Source organism: Metopolophium dirhodum, chromosome 1 (genome assembly GCF_019925205.1).
Source record: "Metopolophium dirhodum isolate CAU chromosome 1, ASM1992520v1, whole genome shotgun sequence".
Taxonomy (NCBI): domain Eukaryota; kingdom Metazoa; phylum Arthropoda; class Insecta; order Hemiptera; family Aphididae; genus Metopolophium; species Metopolophium dirhodum.
Genome location: NC_083560.1, coordinates 132,868,413 through 132,883,497, shown reverse-complemented (window position 1 = coordinate 132,883,497; position 15,085 = coordinate 132,868,413). Strand labels below are relative to the sequence as shown.

The 15,085-nt window shown below is 30.7% G+C and overlaps 1 protein-coding gene across 3 annotated transcripts in view; it reads left to right on the top strand.

Annotated features, from left to right (window-relative positions):
• Positions 1-15,085, top strand: part of LOC132936224 (calcium/calmodulin-dependent protein kinase type 1) — a 442,174-nt gene that overhangs the window by 254,624 nt on the left and 172,465 nt on the right. For all 3 annotated transcript variants that reach the window (XM_061002914.1, XM_061002913.1, XM_061002915.1), the window contains exon 2: positions 9,849-9,983. In XM_061002914.1, coding sequence (XP_060858897.1) covers positions 9,849-9,983 — 135 coding nt within the window. The remainder of the gene's footprint in view (positions 1-9,848; positions 9,984-15,085) is intronic.

Here is a 15,085-nt window from a genome sequence, read left to right as displayed (position 1 = left end):
TATCATACAAGTACGATTATTTATCGTTTGCCGTCGCGCGAGCGGTGTGTCGAGGGGATTTATAGGTAAACATACATAATTACCGAGTAAGCACTAATAACATTTCGATTTCGACGCAATAAATGTTACCTAAACCTTTTCCGACTAAACCAAACACCGCAAATGGTATACGATTTGTAATCTGTACATAAGTACCTATAGACAACTTATTACTGTTTACCCATAGCCGTGCCATGCGCCAGTTCAGTAGGCTACCTGCCTGCGCGTCTTAATTATTAAATTGTGTTCATTTCAAACGACCCGAAATAGGTTCTGCTGTACTTCTCTATGTTTGTATGACGTGTACATAGATAGAAACATATTATTATAATATCTAATTACTATATGTAGGTAATTTGATTTCCAATTTCCAGAGCTATTTTTCCACTCGGAAAAATTATTGTTTGTACGTACCTATAACTAATACTAATATACAGGGTATATTCATCAACCATGATCACCCCGGTGTTTCCATTTTAATAATAAATGTACTCAAATTCTGATGTTTGGAATTTTTAAATAATATACTTAACGACTACATTTTCAAACAAAATGTTTTTGTACTACTTGAAAAATGTCTTGTGGCGGTACAAACCTCTATTTGTTCAAACAATAACCCCCTATTTTACTTTAAATTATTAAGTTGATCATTTTTTTTTTTAATATTAATACATTTAATTCAAAATTATTCCAAAGAGTGGTTTTTCAGCTATAAAAATGATTATACTAAGGATAATGGTTCTTAAAATTGTTTTATAAAAATTTGAAACGGATGTAATATTTGATCTAGTATTTTTTATACCTGGGCCATTTATACAAATTATAATTTTTGTACAATTCTTATAATTTAGTATAATATTCATATTTTATATACTAATTTGTATCTATGATTTGGTTTCAAGACATACAATCGATATTTAAGAAAATCTCATTTGTTTCATGTCCCATTTTATAAAAATAACTATACAGTTCCGCTTCTTTTTGTTTCCATGAATTCTTTTTCTATCCAACCTTATTGCCAATCGCATAGACTTCTCTTTTTATGTCGTCTGATTCTTTTAAACAACGTTTATATATAGCTTTAATTCTACAAGTTACTCGATTGCTATTGAGTTTATGAAATTGTACATTATTAATTTTATTTCTTTGTTACCGTTATATTTGTATTTTTGTAATTTTGATAATTTATTATTATTATTATTATTATTCCTTTATGTCTAACTGCACTTTTCTTATTAATTTTCAAAAGGGTTCTTATAAGTGCTCATTTTTCAATGAATATATAAAATAATTAAAATAAAGAAATAATGTACTATTGTTATTAACTCTTGAGCCAATACCCAGAACGGTGTGAAAAGGTTCGAGGTATTTCGGTTAGTCTTTGTAAAGTAAGTCGCTGTAATGTATATTGTGTTCAATTTAATTTCAATGGTAAATCATTGAACCTGCAGAGCGAAGTTGTTTAGCCTAAATTGCAACAAGTAGATATTTCGTGATATGTTTTTTTGATATTTCCGTTAAAATAATTTATTTTACTGCTTATATTATGATATAGGTGGATTTCATTGTTTTCCGAAAACATTAAATTTGTTACGTTGATAACATTTAATGATTATAATATTAATATAATTTATTATTGTTATTAAATTTTAGTCAATCCCACCTAAAGGTACCTAATAGGCTCATGGTATAAATTAGCAATAGCTTAAATTAATCTAAATTATTTAAAAATGTGATTGTGTATATTATAATGAATAATGATATACGAAAAGCCCCTATGAAAAACATTTTTGAATTAAAACAAAATAATTAAAATTGGTATTTCTCTGTTTTAAATATTATCTAATTTCGTCCAAATTTGATCATACAATGCCTATAAAAAAAACCATGCCACTGTATCTTAAATATTTATAAACAGTTTTCTTAACAATTTATGTGCAACCTTTTATCAAATTTTCACAGACGTTTTATTTTTTAATAAAGAATCAATTTTAAAACAATTTTGAATGTGAATTTTTTCATTTTATTTATACGGGACATTTCATTCTAATTTTACCTACTGCGCCGTTACTAAATAATTTGAACGAAATGCGTTAAATTTGTCTTGACAACATATTATATTAATATAACGGAATATGCACGCCTGCTTGTGTTTATTTTGTACCTACTAACTATGTGGAATGTCTAAACCCGAACAAACAAAAAGTTACGAATTCCCGACAGATGTTCCCGTGTATATGATAATATCAAACAGGTAAACACTTAGACAAATATTTACCTTAAACATATTATAATTGTCAGCACATTTTGAGCGCACATGCAAAATGCTCGATTTATCAGAAACGATTGTTATCAAAACGGATGTACCTATAACCTCTATGATAATATTTTTTGTGTAATTATATAATCAAATCAATACAATGTACCCGGGTAGGGGGAGGGAAGTGACCGGGTGGCGTAGTATAGGTACATTAAGTACATTAAGTTATGAAAAAAAACATCTTTAAAAGGGGCGGGGTTATGTCTGTGTATGTCTTTTATTTTGTTAGTTAGTTACACTTCATTTACTATCAAAAGTGTTAATTTTATTTAATTTTTTTTTAATCTAATAAAAACAATTTGTACGTTTCTGGCTTTTCTCGTTTAATTTCGTATGTTGGTTGATAGCAATATAAAATGTAAACAAATGATGAAAACATTTTAAAATGTTTTGATAATACTTCAGAAAATGTTCGGTAGGTTCGGGTTTGTTTAATAAAAGCTAAATTGCCCATAACTAAAAAAATTAAAACAGACTCTCCCTTTAAATGGTTGTTTTGCATAACCATCATACATGCCGACCGGTCAGTTTCCCTAGGGACACATGGTACATATATTAAATTGATAACAAAATCAACGAAATAGGTAATACGAGAACAAGCGTGACCCCCCCCCCCCCCACCACTTAAAAAATATTTTTGACTTAACTGCCAAGGGGAGGGATAATTTAATAATTCGGGGATTAAATTTATAAAAAATATTTACAACTGTTTACAGTTTGTCCGGAAGTTATATGGGACAGAGTGTAGAGGGCTATGTGAAATTTTCACCCTCCCGCCAAACTTATTTTTTACTTAACGGCCGAGCGGGCGTTTAGAAAGTCGGTGATCGAATTGTTATAATTTTGAAAATGTTTGCAGTAGGTATCGAAGGGCCAATGTTGAAAAAACGATGGCATTGCGGTCGGTCGGTTTTATCGCGAACGGCAGTAAAATAAAATAAACAAACAATGCGAACGAAAGGTTTCGCGAATACGCGTTTGGGGTTAGGTATACCTTGGGGTGCAATATAATTTAATATAGTTTGGTAGCAAAAGTTTAGAAATAACAGGGAAAAGACTTTATACGGAGAAATAAAAAAAAAAAAAAACTAAAAAACAACGCGGACGAAAAAGACTGTGCTATCAAAATTTATTTGGAAACTTTTATTTTCACATTCAGAGGTAGGTTACACACACACACACGATATATACGACTCGACGCCCCGTCGGGCGCGGGTGTTGAACCCGTTATAAGTTTTGTTTCCGCGTAGGTCGCATTACGAAGCAATAAAATTTCTCGTCGGTACCTATCGCTTTTTTCATTTTTCGTGAAACAAATCCGCAGCGTAATGCCTTCACCTAAGTATTATCGTATAACAACGAAATATATTATGATGGCGAGAACTATGTTGAGTTAACTTCCGTCGTTCGAAACGGCTACAAAAATGAAATTTAGTCGAGCTATGGCTGGTATCTGGGCCAAGTGGGATGAGGTTAGAAGGTTCAACCCCCCTCCCCCCTCCCCCCACACACACAAACCGTTCAACATGGAAAGTATATAAAATATGTATTTACTGCAGTGACTTAAGACTACTAACATAATTTTATTATGTTTAAGTATTTTTTTAACCATTATGATGACCCTCCCCCACGCCAAATATTCGTTTCTGAGGCACTGAACTTTTCTTTTTTTTTTTATTAAAAATATCTTTGGCGACATAGGTCATTGGGGTTCGGCACTGAACTGTATTGGTCAGGAGCGGTGAATTTGTCAAACGTTACGTGCCAAAATTTAACTGTTTTTTTTTTTTTATTTTCGCGCGTGACATTATTAAATCATGAAAACAACTATAAATAATAATAATAATAATAATAATACTTCAATTTAAAAAGGTGCCTACCCATTTATGGTATTTGTTTAGTAAACCGATAAGATATTTAATAAAAATAACACTATATAGGTACTTAGGTATTTGTTAATTTGCTTAAAAAGAATGAATCGCATGAAAAAGTCGAAGACAAAATTGACAAAAAATAGCAAATGCTTTAAAGTAGAATCATTTTCGAGAATAGAATTCCACACTTTTAAAATCTTGTTTCCTGCAATTTCCGACCAAACCAAAGCCTATTACCCAATCACGTCCTATTTTTCCGATTCAACGGGTACAATTACTTCAATAAAGATTATTCAATTTTATCTATAGATATTAATAATAAGAATTATTTTAGACTGTTATGTCGTCTTACGTTTAGTATATTGTTACATTAATTTTTAACGGACCTGTAATTTAATTTTCTGAAAATGTACTTACATTTTGGTCTTATAATTTATTATTAGACATTTTTTATTTGTTTGCATGATATTATATTATATTCTTTAATCTGTTACTAACAGAACAGGAAGGAGGTAAAGTGATGACCAATAAATGGCTTGAATAACGGATTCAAAAAGTCATCCAGTGAAGGTACTTTGACGGTTATTTTTAAAAATAAAATGTCTTACATAAATGTAACTTTGCGAGCCACAGATTTTCCATCGAGGTATTGTTAATATTTTCGCCGTCAGAATCCGAATAATCGGCGACTGAATATAAGACTAATATTGTGTAGGTTATTACAAAAACATAATAACATATAAAAAAATAATTTATCTAACTCATAATATGTCGGTGGTAATCGACTACTATAGGTAACATGTAATAGGATTGATCTCAGACTTTTAAGCGTTCGTGAGGTTTTACGTTTATCATGACGTTATACACCGGAATTTTTACTACAGTTTAATATTCTGGAAGACGTCAAAGATTACGAAAACGCACTCAAATTGTGGTCTCATATCATTATTTATTATTAAAAACAAAATATTATACATAAATATTTTAATTTCTAGCTCGCCACACGGATTTACCATCCCTGGCATGGGTAGTCGTATTATTAATATTATTATTTACGCCGTCGGTGTATGTACACGATTATAATATTTTTGTGCAGATTATTTACAAAAATATAAAATAATAATCACCTTACACAGATGTCGGTGGTAATCAAGTGTGTTCGAGTAGGTACCTATGTATTATAAATTATAATGTATGCAAAGGGTACGATGTATATTATCTCGGACAGATCCGTTTGTAAACCGATTCCATTCATTTAATTTATTATTTTATAATATTATAATGTGTAAGACCGCCGCCCGATGGACAATCGACAACACGCTCGGTATAATAATTATTGTGGTCGGCCACATACCGCAAAGTAAAAAAAAAAATTGCTACCTATTCAATTTCAGCCGCCGTGGCTGCGTATTATAATGACATGTCGGCAAAAACTTTCAAAGACTGTGTAGGTCTCGTCGTACATAATAGTATAATATATTATATCACACCGCTGTGATTCTACACGAAACACGTTAGTTGTTTTTAATTAGTTGCCGCAAGTGAACATCGTGTAAACGTCCACAGAGACATTGCCGTGTCCAAACGGCGTTCACAATATAGCCATCGATATTTTTTATCCATTGTGTCCTGCACGTGTGGGTTTACTATGGTCGTCACATGGCTGTGGTAATAAACCAAACGGTTTCAAAAAAGGGCGATTGTTTTATTTTTTCCGACAAAAGAGTGCCGGAGAAACGATTTGCTTCGGAGCAAAGCAATCGATAACATAACCAGCACTGGCCAGATATACCAGATACCCGGTAGTACAATGTTATTACATACGTTACCTAATCAATACCGGTGGTATTTTTTAATTAAAATACTTTATTGTTAATATTTTTTTATCTGGAGTATAACGACTTGTGGTTGTGCGCTTTCAGTCTTTCTGTAAAACATGTCTGGTATAATATTATGTACCTAAACCCAGTGCCGTAGCCAGGAATTTTGTATGCGAGGGGAGGGGACGCTAAGTCTCACAAAAAATACAAATACAATGCATCTTTTATTTACACTTTTTATTTTTTTATAATAAAACCTTAAACTTACCATATATTTGTAGGTATGCAACCGTTATTCATTCACAATTATTTATTTTTTTTTTTATTAGGTTTAATGCTTCAACTACTAGGTTATTAGCCTGTGGTACTGTAGATTTGTTTACACGTGTGTGTTTGTTTTGGCAGAATTTTAAATTTGGGCACCTGTAGGTATCTGCCATGCCCGGGTGGGGGATGGCGGCACTTGTTCTCCGGACACCGTGACTTGCCCGAAAAAAAAAATGCCGCCCGCGACCGAGGTATCGAACTCAGGTCGGCTGCGTCGCAGCAGATGCCTTAGTCCGCTCGGCCACTCCATCCCCCAATTATTTATTGTTTTAACATAGTTGGGCGATACTCACGACAAGTTATACATATCAAATGGTGTATAAAGTTTCTTAAATTGTCTATCGTCGGATCAATTAACAAAGTATTACCTATATTTATGTAAATTTTGATTGAAGGAAGATGATAATTATAAAAGCAATTATAACTTTTGGATTACCTCTATCTATTTTTGAAATAATAACGCGTATTCCACCATATCCTATATTATTTTTTTTTGAAGTTTTGCACTTAGCACTATTAGCGATCGCGAACTCAACTTTGTCCTAAACAGTAATTGAAAGCCGTTTTTCTACATACAAACATATTTTCACTTTCACAGCTCATACTCAAGGAACAATTTTATGTGCATTTTGGAACTTCAAAAAAAATAAATATTTTGACGGTTTTTCTGTTGTCGATTAGAAATAAAAAAAATACCAATCACGAATATTATACACGAATAATAATGGGAAGAGTCTTGTTCGAAGAAATGACAAAATATTTTAATGAGTCACGAACCACGTTTAGGTACGTTCATAGTGTGCACCTAAGTAGTTTTATACATTTAATTCGTTTTAACTATAACTGTAATTTAAATCTGTTGTGTGAAATCCTTTTTTTTTTTAATCGTTACCATAATGATACTATACGAAATGGACATATATTCTGTTTTTAACTTTTATAATTTATGCTCGTTTGCCAACTGTTTACAGCTGTGTGCGTCTTAGAACTATTTTCATTTAACCGACTTAGGCTAGGTACCTACTCCTATTATAGTCCTATTAAAAGAAAAAAATATTTAAATACAATTTTAGAAAAATCATGATTCGAAAAACAAATTTTTTAACCCAGATTCAGACCACAATAACAGAAGGCGGAGGCCTGCGTGGTGCTATTATTTTTAATGCATTGAGAATACACAATTGATTTTACTTCCATCGGCAATAATAGTAATAATAATTGCTATTATATTGATTGGAAACGAAACTGCTGATCGGGAGCTATTGTGCTGGACGTCTTGTATTATTATATTTTATTATCGCCATTTGTTCTTTGTTGAGTCACCCGCCGTAATAACTGGTGCAAAACGACATTTTACTCTATCCACGCTAACTATACATCGCTTTAATAGTTATCGCATACTTGCTGATAATCATATTATTATGATAATCCCGAGATGGGTTGGACCTAAGCCAATCCAATATGAATATCGCACGGAAAAATGTTTACACTGATCGAAACGTTTACCGAGAAACAAAAATAGTCGTTACTTTTTATTATAATATATTATCGCTTATCCGAGTATGTCGTCCAAATTCGAGATTCTGCCATAAAATTTAACCATTACAGTCACAAACCCCTTTGACCAATCATAAACATCCCTTATAGTGTCCCGAGACATACTGTCCATTTCGATCTCCAAATCCAACCGGTATATAGAAGACAGTAAGACACGGTCATCCGCGTCTATACCATTGTTACCACTCCTCACTCGCTATTGTCACAAAAATCCACTTTTAGTTACGCCACTAGTTGCAAGAGCTGTGTCCGAGAATCATCTCCGCTGTCTCAATATAAAAGAAAATAGTGCATATATCGTGATTTAAAATTTAAAATATTAATTTGAGAAAAAAAAAAATTAATTAATGATTGTTATCACAGTTATTACAGTTATTATATTATTTTGTTCGTTTTAAACACTTTGCATATAAAAATAATACATTATAATGATTTTTCTTTCATCTTTATTTTTTTCACAACACGGAGATTATATCCTCAACAATGTACTCAAATTGTATTTTCACGAAGGTCTAAAATTGTATATATCTATCAACGTATCAAACGTATAAAGGATCCAAGTTAAGCTCCCCCCCCCCACAACAAACTAAAACCCTGTTTTCGCCACTGGTCATATATAGTTTGTGTAAAAAGTTCGTGTGCAGACAATATGACGTTTTCTAGAAAAAAAATACTAAGTAAATACAAGTAACAAGTGACATCTTAAAATGTAAATTTGAGTAGGTAATATTGTATTTGTAATGATCCTTGTAAGTGCAATGAAAGTCATATTCGCATTGTGCAATCGTTTCTATTTGAACACGCAGTGTACATAAACTACCTGTTATAGGTTAAAATGAAAATCTAGAGTATTTATCATGAAAACAAATTCGATATAACAATATACCTATTGTTAAAAATATTGAAAGCCAAAAAACATAACTTATCAAAATTACGCAAAAATTATCATTATGATCTATAAGTTGAATGATTTACGCGCACACTGTGTTTATACCTATCAAAGCAAAATCTTTTGATATATAAAGTTACCTAGATAAAATGTCGCAAACTACAAACTTTAAGCTTATTAAAGTAACAACCAGCAGTAGTCGTATAACCTGCACAGTTGAATAGGCAGTGACACCGAACACTATAATATAATATACTCAGCCTGTCCAATTTAACGGGCAAAAACCGTGGGGTCGTGGGTGATCAGATGTACATGTAATAATAAAATATAATATAATTGATACGTAGAAAACATATTACTATGAGTATAGTTTTTGGAGAGTTCACTTAAAATACTGAGCTCTTTCACGTTCGCATTTATATTATATTTTCAAAGCAACTCGTTCACGTCCACGTTCATTGGGTCGTTAATTTAATTATTTGTTTAAAAACTAATTACGATCTACAGAAATGAAACTCCGCAGTGTACTATACCAAGTCTATTACCAATTATGAAAAACAACATTTATAAAAAATATCATTCAAGTTTTTATTTTTTTATTTGTATGTAGGTATACCAACAGTTCAATAGATAGAAAAAAAAATTGAATTTGAACTGTCAGCTGTAAAATGTTCAAGTTCTCTAAAAATTTGAATTTTGTTCACGTCCCCTCATTATTATTTAAATGGACTAATTGACGTTCACTATATATTAACGTAAACGCAATGAACACGTTCTTTTCTAACACCGACTATATAAGTTAAAACGAACCAGATTCGTCCTGCTCGTTGTGCTGTTTGAAAGGGATATAATTTTTTTTCACCAATGGGTTTTTGGGAGGACCTCTGATTTTTTCTCAACTGAACCGGTTGGTAAAAACATGTAGATAATATACTTCTAAGCCACTACGCTTGAACCCCTAATATTATAGATAGATACTACCTATAATTTGCAACGACTTGACTCGAGTTTTGTGTTTACAGGGGTGCTTTTTCCGAAGTCCGATTGGCCGTGAGCAAGGAACGTCCGAACGAAATGTACGCCGTGAAGATAATCGATAAAAAAGCGTTGAAGGGCAAAGAGGACTCTCTGGACAACGAGATCAAAGTGTTGCGAAGGTAAGGAATATTAATATTGTGATATTGTGGATAAACGCGTCTAATATGTGTTCCGGTTTACGATATTAAAATATTGTATTGTATTAAAATAAATAGGTACCATGCGCAGGGTTTCCGCGGTTGTTTTTTAACACGCATAATTATAAATTTTTTATCCGGCACGCGCGTCGCGTCACGAGAAGAGGGTGTATAAATATTATTATGTTTACCGTCAAGTATACAAATATTGTTCATTTATAATTATAATTATAATATATCCATATATATCAGCGTTGTATTAATATTATACGATGTGAAGCACGCCCAGCGGGGGTGTCAATATTATATACCTAATAATACGTCGGCAAAAGGGTTATTTTACGAAACCGGATATTTTGATATTTTTTTTTTTTTTGTACCCTAGTTGTGATTACTTCGATGTTTTTGTTATTTTCGGGCAGGTATATTTCAGTTAATTAACGCTAAGCGTTGGCGGTTTTACAATGTAATATACACATTTTTACATTTTGTTATTATTATATTAGGAGGTATCGAAGTATTGTGCGTTTAGGTATGGATCATATTATTCCCAGCGGACTATAATATTTTATGTTTCCAATTTTCAATAGGCGACAAACAACTGTTGTAATAATATTATTTTACTACTTCGACCATGTTATATACGTTTCAGAAGGTACCTAAAAATATTCTAATTGTTCGGATAAACTGTCAATAAATTACTCAGTGCAATTATGCATGGTGATTTTCACCCCAAGCAAGCTCACACCCTTATCTATCAACAATTATTATTGTGTTAGTATTTGTTCGAATATTGATTTTTGGGGTTTTTAAGTATAATTAAAACAGTTTAATATTTGGATTTTTCGTACCATATAATGAGTATTAACTTGTTTTTAGAAAAAGAAACACCCTTTTATCGTGTTAATCTGACGGATTTTGTTGAAATGTTTATGTATCTAAGTCGAAATTCAAACAAGTCATTTTTGAGTTATTTAACTATATTAGGGCTCTGGTGATTTAAAAATAATAATTATTTATGTTAATAATTCAGGACTTGCAAACGTTGTAATAACGTTATATTTGACATAAAACGTTTGAAATTTGTAAATGTTATTATAACAGAAAGCAATAATCAAAAATAATTAAATACCGCAAAACAAAACATAAAGGTCAAAAAAATATACTATATATCATTAAACGGAAAATAACGCAAAACGAAATATTTTAAAATCTATTTATTTAAAAGGGCTATTGGTTTCGTAGAAACATTTATTTCATGCAAACAATCTAAGAATTTATTATATTATATTCCGTATCCGAGTAATAACCTATCCGCATTAGTTATTATTTTTAAATTAAATTAGCTACAAACACTATTTTAAATAACGATAAACGTAAAAGTTAATTAACGTTTTAATTCTAAATAAAGATAAACGCGAAAATTGTGTAACGTTTAATTGTAAATAACATCAAATGGAAATTTTTTCCAAATGCAAGCCTTAGCTGGTTAACACAATATCAACGTTTCGTAATTTGTAAATGACTAAAAAAAGTGAGTAAAATAAACTCTGATACTCTATAAATTCATTAGTTACACCTTTTTTAATTTTTCATCAAACCATTTCTAAGAAGTATTATCTTTGATGTAGTAATTTTAATACGAGTTACTCAGATACTACTATGGACATAGATTTAGATACAATATGACATTAAAAAAAAATTGCTTTTCATTTGAAAAACAAAATTGATTTTCGTCGTCACTATATACACTTTTAAATGGTATAAAATCTAAATAATTAAAAATCTGATCCAAAAGTAAATACTATACCTATAAAATGTCCAAAAATGAGCATTATATATATTAATTATGATTAATACAACATGACAAATGAGAGGACCGTATTCTTATGAATAATTATTATTCCAAGTATATTAATTTTTAATATGAGTTCGGAATTACTCAGGAACAACTCGTTCAAATACAGATTTAGATACAATTTAGGAATTATCAAAAATATGAGCAGCCTAACATTTTGCGCTTGGAAAAAAGTTGGTTTTAATTTGAAAAAAAATCACCACTCGCCTAAAACGGTACGATAAAATCTAAATGATAAAAAATATAATCCAAACGTGTAAGTGGTAGGTAGGTACTTAAAATGTTTAAAAATTTGAATTCGAATCAAAATTACTGCAGGAGAAATATTGGGAGTGGGCATGCTTGGTGAATCACTCTGTATATGCGGGTTATGTGCGTAATAATATTGTGTCGAACTAAGTATACCATATATGCGTTTACCTATATATATATATAGAAAACTGGACGGTCGGAATAAAACTAAATCAATTTTTTTATGACAGTGCGTTTAACGACGGATATCATTAAAACACGACGAATACATATTATTTTTACGAAAAAAAATAATAATAATAATAATTGGACAGACTACAAAGCTAAATTTTACGGGTTGGCTTTTTCATCGTAATAATAATACATTATGCTAATGAATGCGATATTTACAGTAAATACATAATAATATTTTATATTCATATAAATCATAATTTTAAAAGTTTGAACCGTGTGTGATTAGCAATCGGTCGGATGTTGTTGTATTGAACAATTTTACATCGAAACCAAATAACATGTACAGGGTGCGTCCTGAAAGAATTTTCTGACCTCAAAACATGTTAATATTTTTCTAGTAGATGTCAAAATGTTGAGACGTCTTCTCACCCTTAGGTACCTTTCAAAAAAAATTTCTGAGCTTACATCGGAGACTATTATAAAGCTATCGTATTATACGGGTTCGCTTTTTCGTCGTAATAATGATACGTTATTCTAATGAATACAGTTTTACAATAAATGTTTAATATTTTATATTCATATAAATCATAATTTTAAAAGTTTTAACCGCGTGTGATTAGCAATCGGTCGGATGTTGTTGTATACTGAACAATTTTACATCGAAACCAAAAATAACATGTACAGGGTGCGTCCTGAAGGAATTTTCTGACCTCAAAACATATTAATTTTTTTCTAGTAGATGTCAAAATGTTGACACCTTTCCACCCTTAACACCCAAAAAAAATTTCGGAGTTTACGTCGGAGACTATAAATCTATATTATACGAGTTCGCTTTTCCTCGTAATAATGATACGTTATGCTAATGAATACAATTTTGCAATAATTGGTTAATATTTTATATTCAACGTATCATTATTCAAAAAGTTTAAACCGGAAGTTATTACCGACCGATCAAATAAACTGTTGTTTGGAAAAGTTTTACATCGAAACTAAATATTACTCTAACCAAATATTATGTACGTGGTGCGTATAGGGTGCTTCTTAAGGGGATGTCAGCGATATTTGTTTGCGTTTTCTCTCTAAGAACCACGTGCAACATACACAAAACGAATTCACGCAAAATGATTTTTATTAATGTTTTCGAATAACCTCTTAGAGTATAATATTACGTTGCAAAAATCACAGAGGATAATATTTTTGAGGTTACGACACATCGATTCGTTTGAATGACGTCTCAAACCAATTTAATATCCATTTAAATTTACAATTTTTTTTTTTAGATGTACAATATAAATTAAATATTGACGTCCGATTACGAAAAATAAAGTATGGTCACTATATTGTTAAAAGTTCACTGACTGGTTAAAGAATTAGCTGTACGTCATTATATACAATTAAACAGATTGTTATGGTACATTATAAAATGGTAAATTATTATAAAAAAATATATATTATATATTAATAGTAACATTTTTCAGTCATATTTTTTAGTCGAATAAAACAAAATGAAGTAATTTTTAAAATTATTTTTTTATTCTCTTTTTGAACACTCAATACGCAATACACACGAAGATGAATAAAATAAAAAAAAACGGAACAATGAAAACTTTTTTTAAAGTTAATTGAAGTTTTGAGAGGTAGACTTACAAACTTCAACCGAACGTGACTTTTGGAGAATTACATTTTTTCTGGTAGATGTGGTCGAAATGTTGGCCCCTCACCATCCCCACCTCTTTAACATCTTTCGTAGCTTACGTCGCATTTTTAAATAAGATACAAGCGCGAAACTGAATAAAAATTAACAGATCGTCGAAAAAGAAAGACGATCGAGTGCAGTATTTGGCAATCAAATGTCTCACATTTCATTTTCGTCAGCACTGCAAATATTCAATATAATAATATTATACGATTCTTATTTCTTCCTTCTGCTAAGGGTGGTAGTGTGCGTACGCATTATAACAAAGTGAAACCCTCAACGGGAGTGGTGATGGCGAACCTATGGCAAAACGTTGGAAAATTTTACCGGTAACCGAAAATATATTTTTTATTTCATCGTTCAATTTTGAATACAGTAGTAGTAATTTTTAATGAAAAAATAAATTCTTTATAAACTCGATATTTGGGTACAGTAATTTGTAAAATTTTATTTCCCCGACCCATGAATTTGATCGAACCAAAACAGTTGAATAATAGGTACTAATAATAATAATAGTATAATAATAATATATTGATGGATGATGCTAGTTAAATGCTAATGTGTTCGAACAAAATGTATAAGACTAATAAAATACAAACCTGATACTAAAATATATTAAAAAAGCATATCATCCCTAGCAAAAATGTTTATAGGCACGTACAATTTTATTTCAAAATGTTGGCACTTGACCAGAAAAAAGTTTGCCACCACTTCCCTATAAATTATAAGACGGAAATCTCCCTATTACGTAAGCGTAATCTCCTTCATAACAAAAAAATTTAGTTGGTACCTAGTAATTCCATAATTTTCGGAGTTTCAAGTTCTAAAATAGTTTATTTTGTATTTCAAGACTGTATACTGTAGAAGTTCGAAACTTCTGAACTAATATTTTTTGAAATTTTTATATTTATTCCAATTGTTTATTAAAATATATTATTACATTATTTAAAAAATTAATTTTTCTATCATATAATGTTAGATTGTAGAAAGAAAGATTCTTTGTGTCTTATCAAAGTTAAATTTCATTCATCTATACTCAACACTGCATATAAATGTATAATATGCACTTCTGAAAATCAATACATATTATATATGATCACTTAA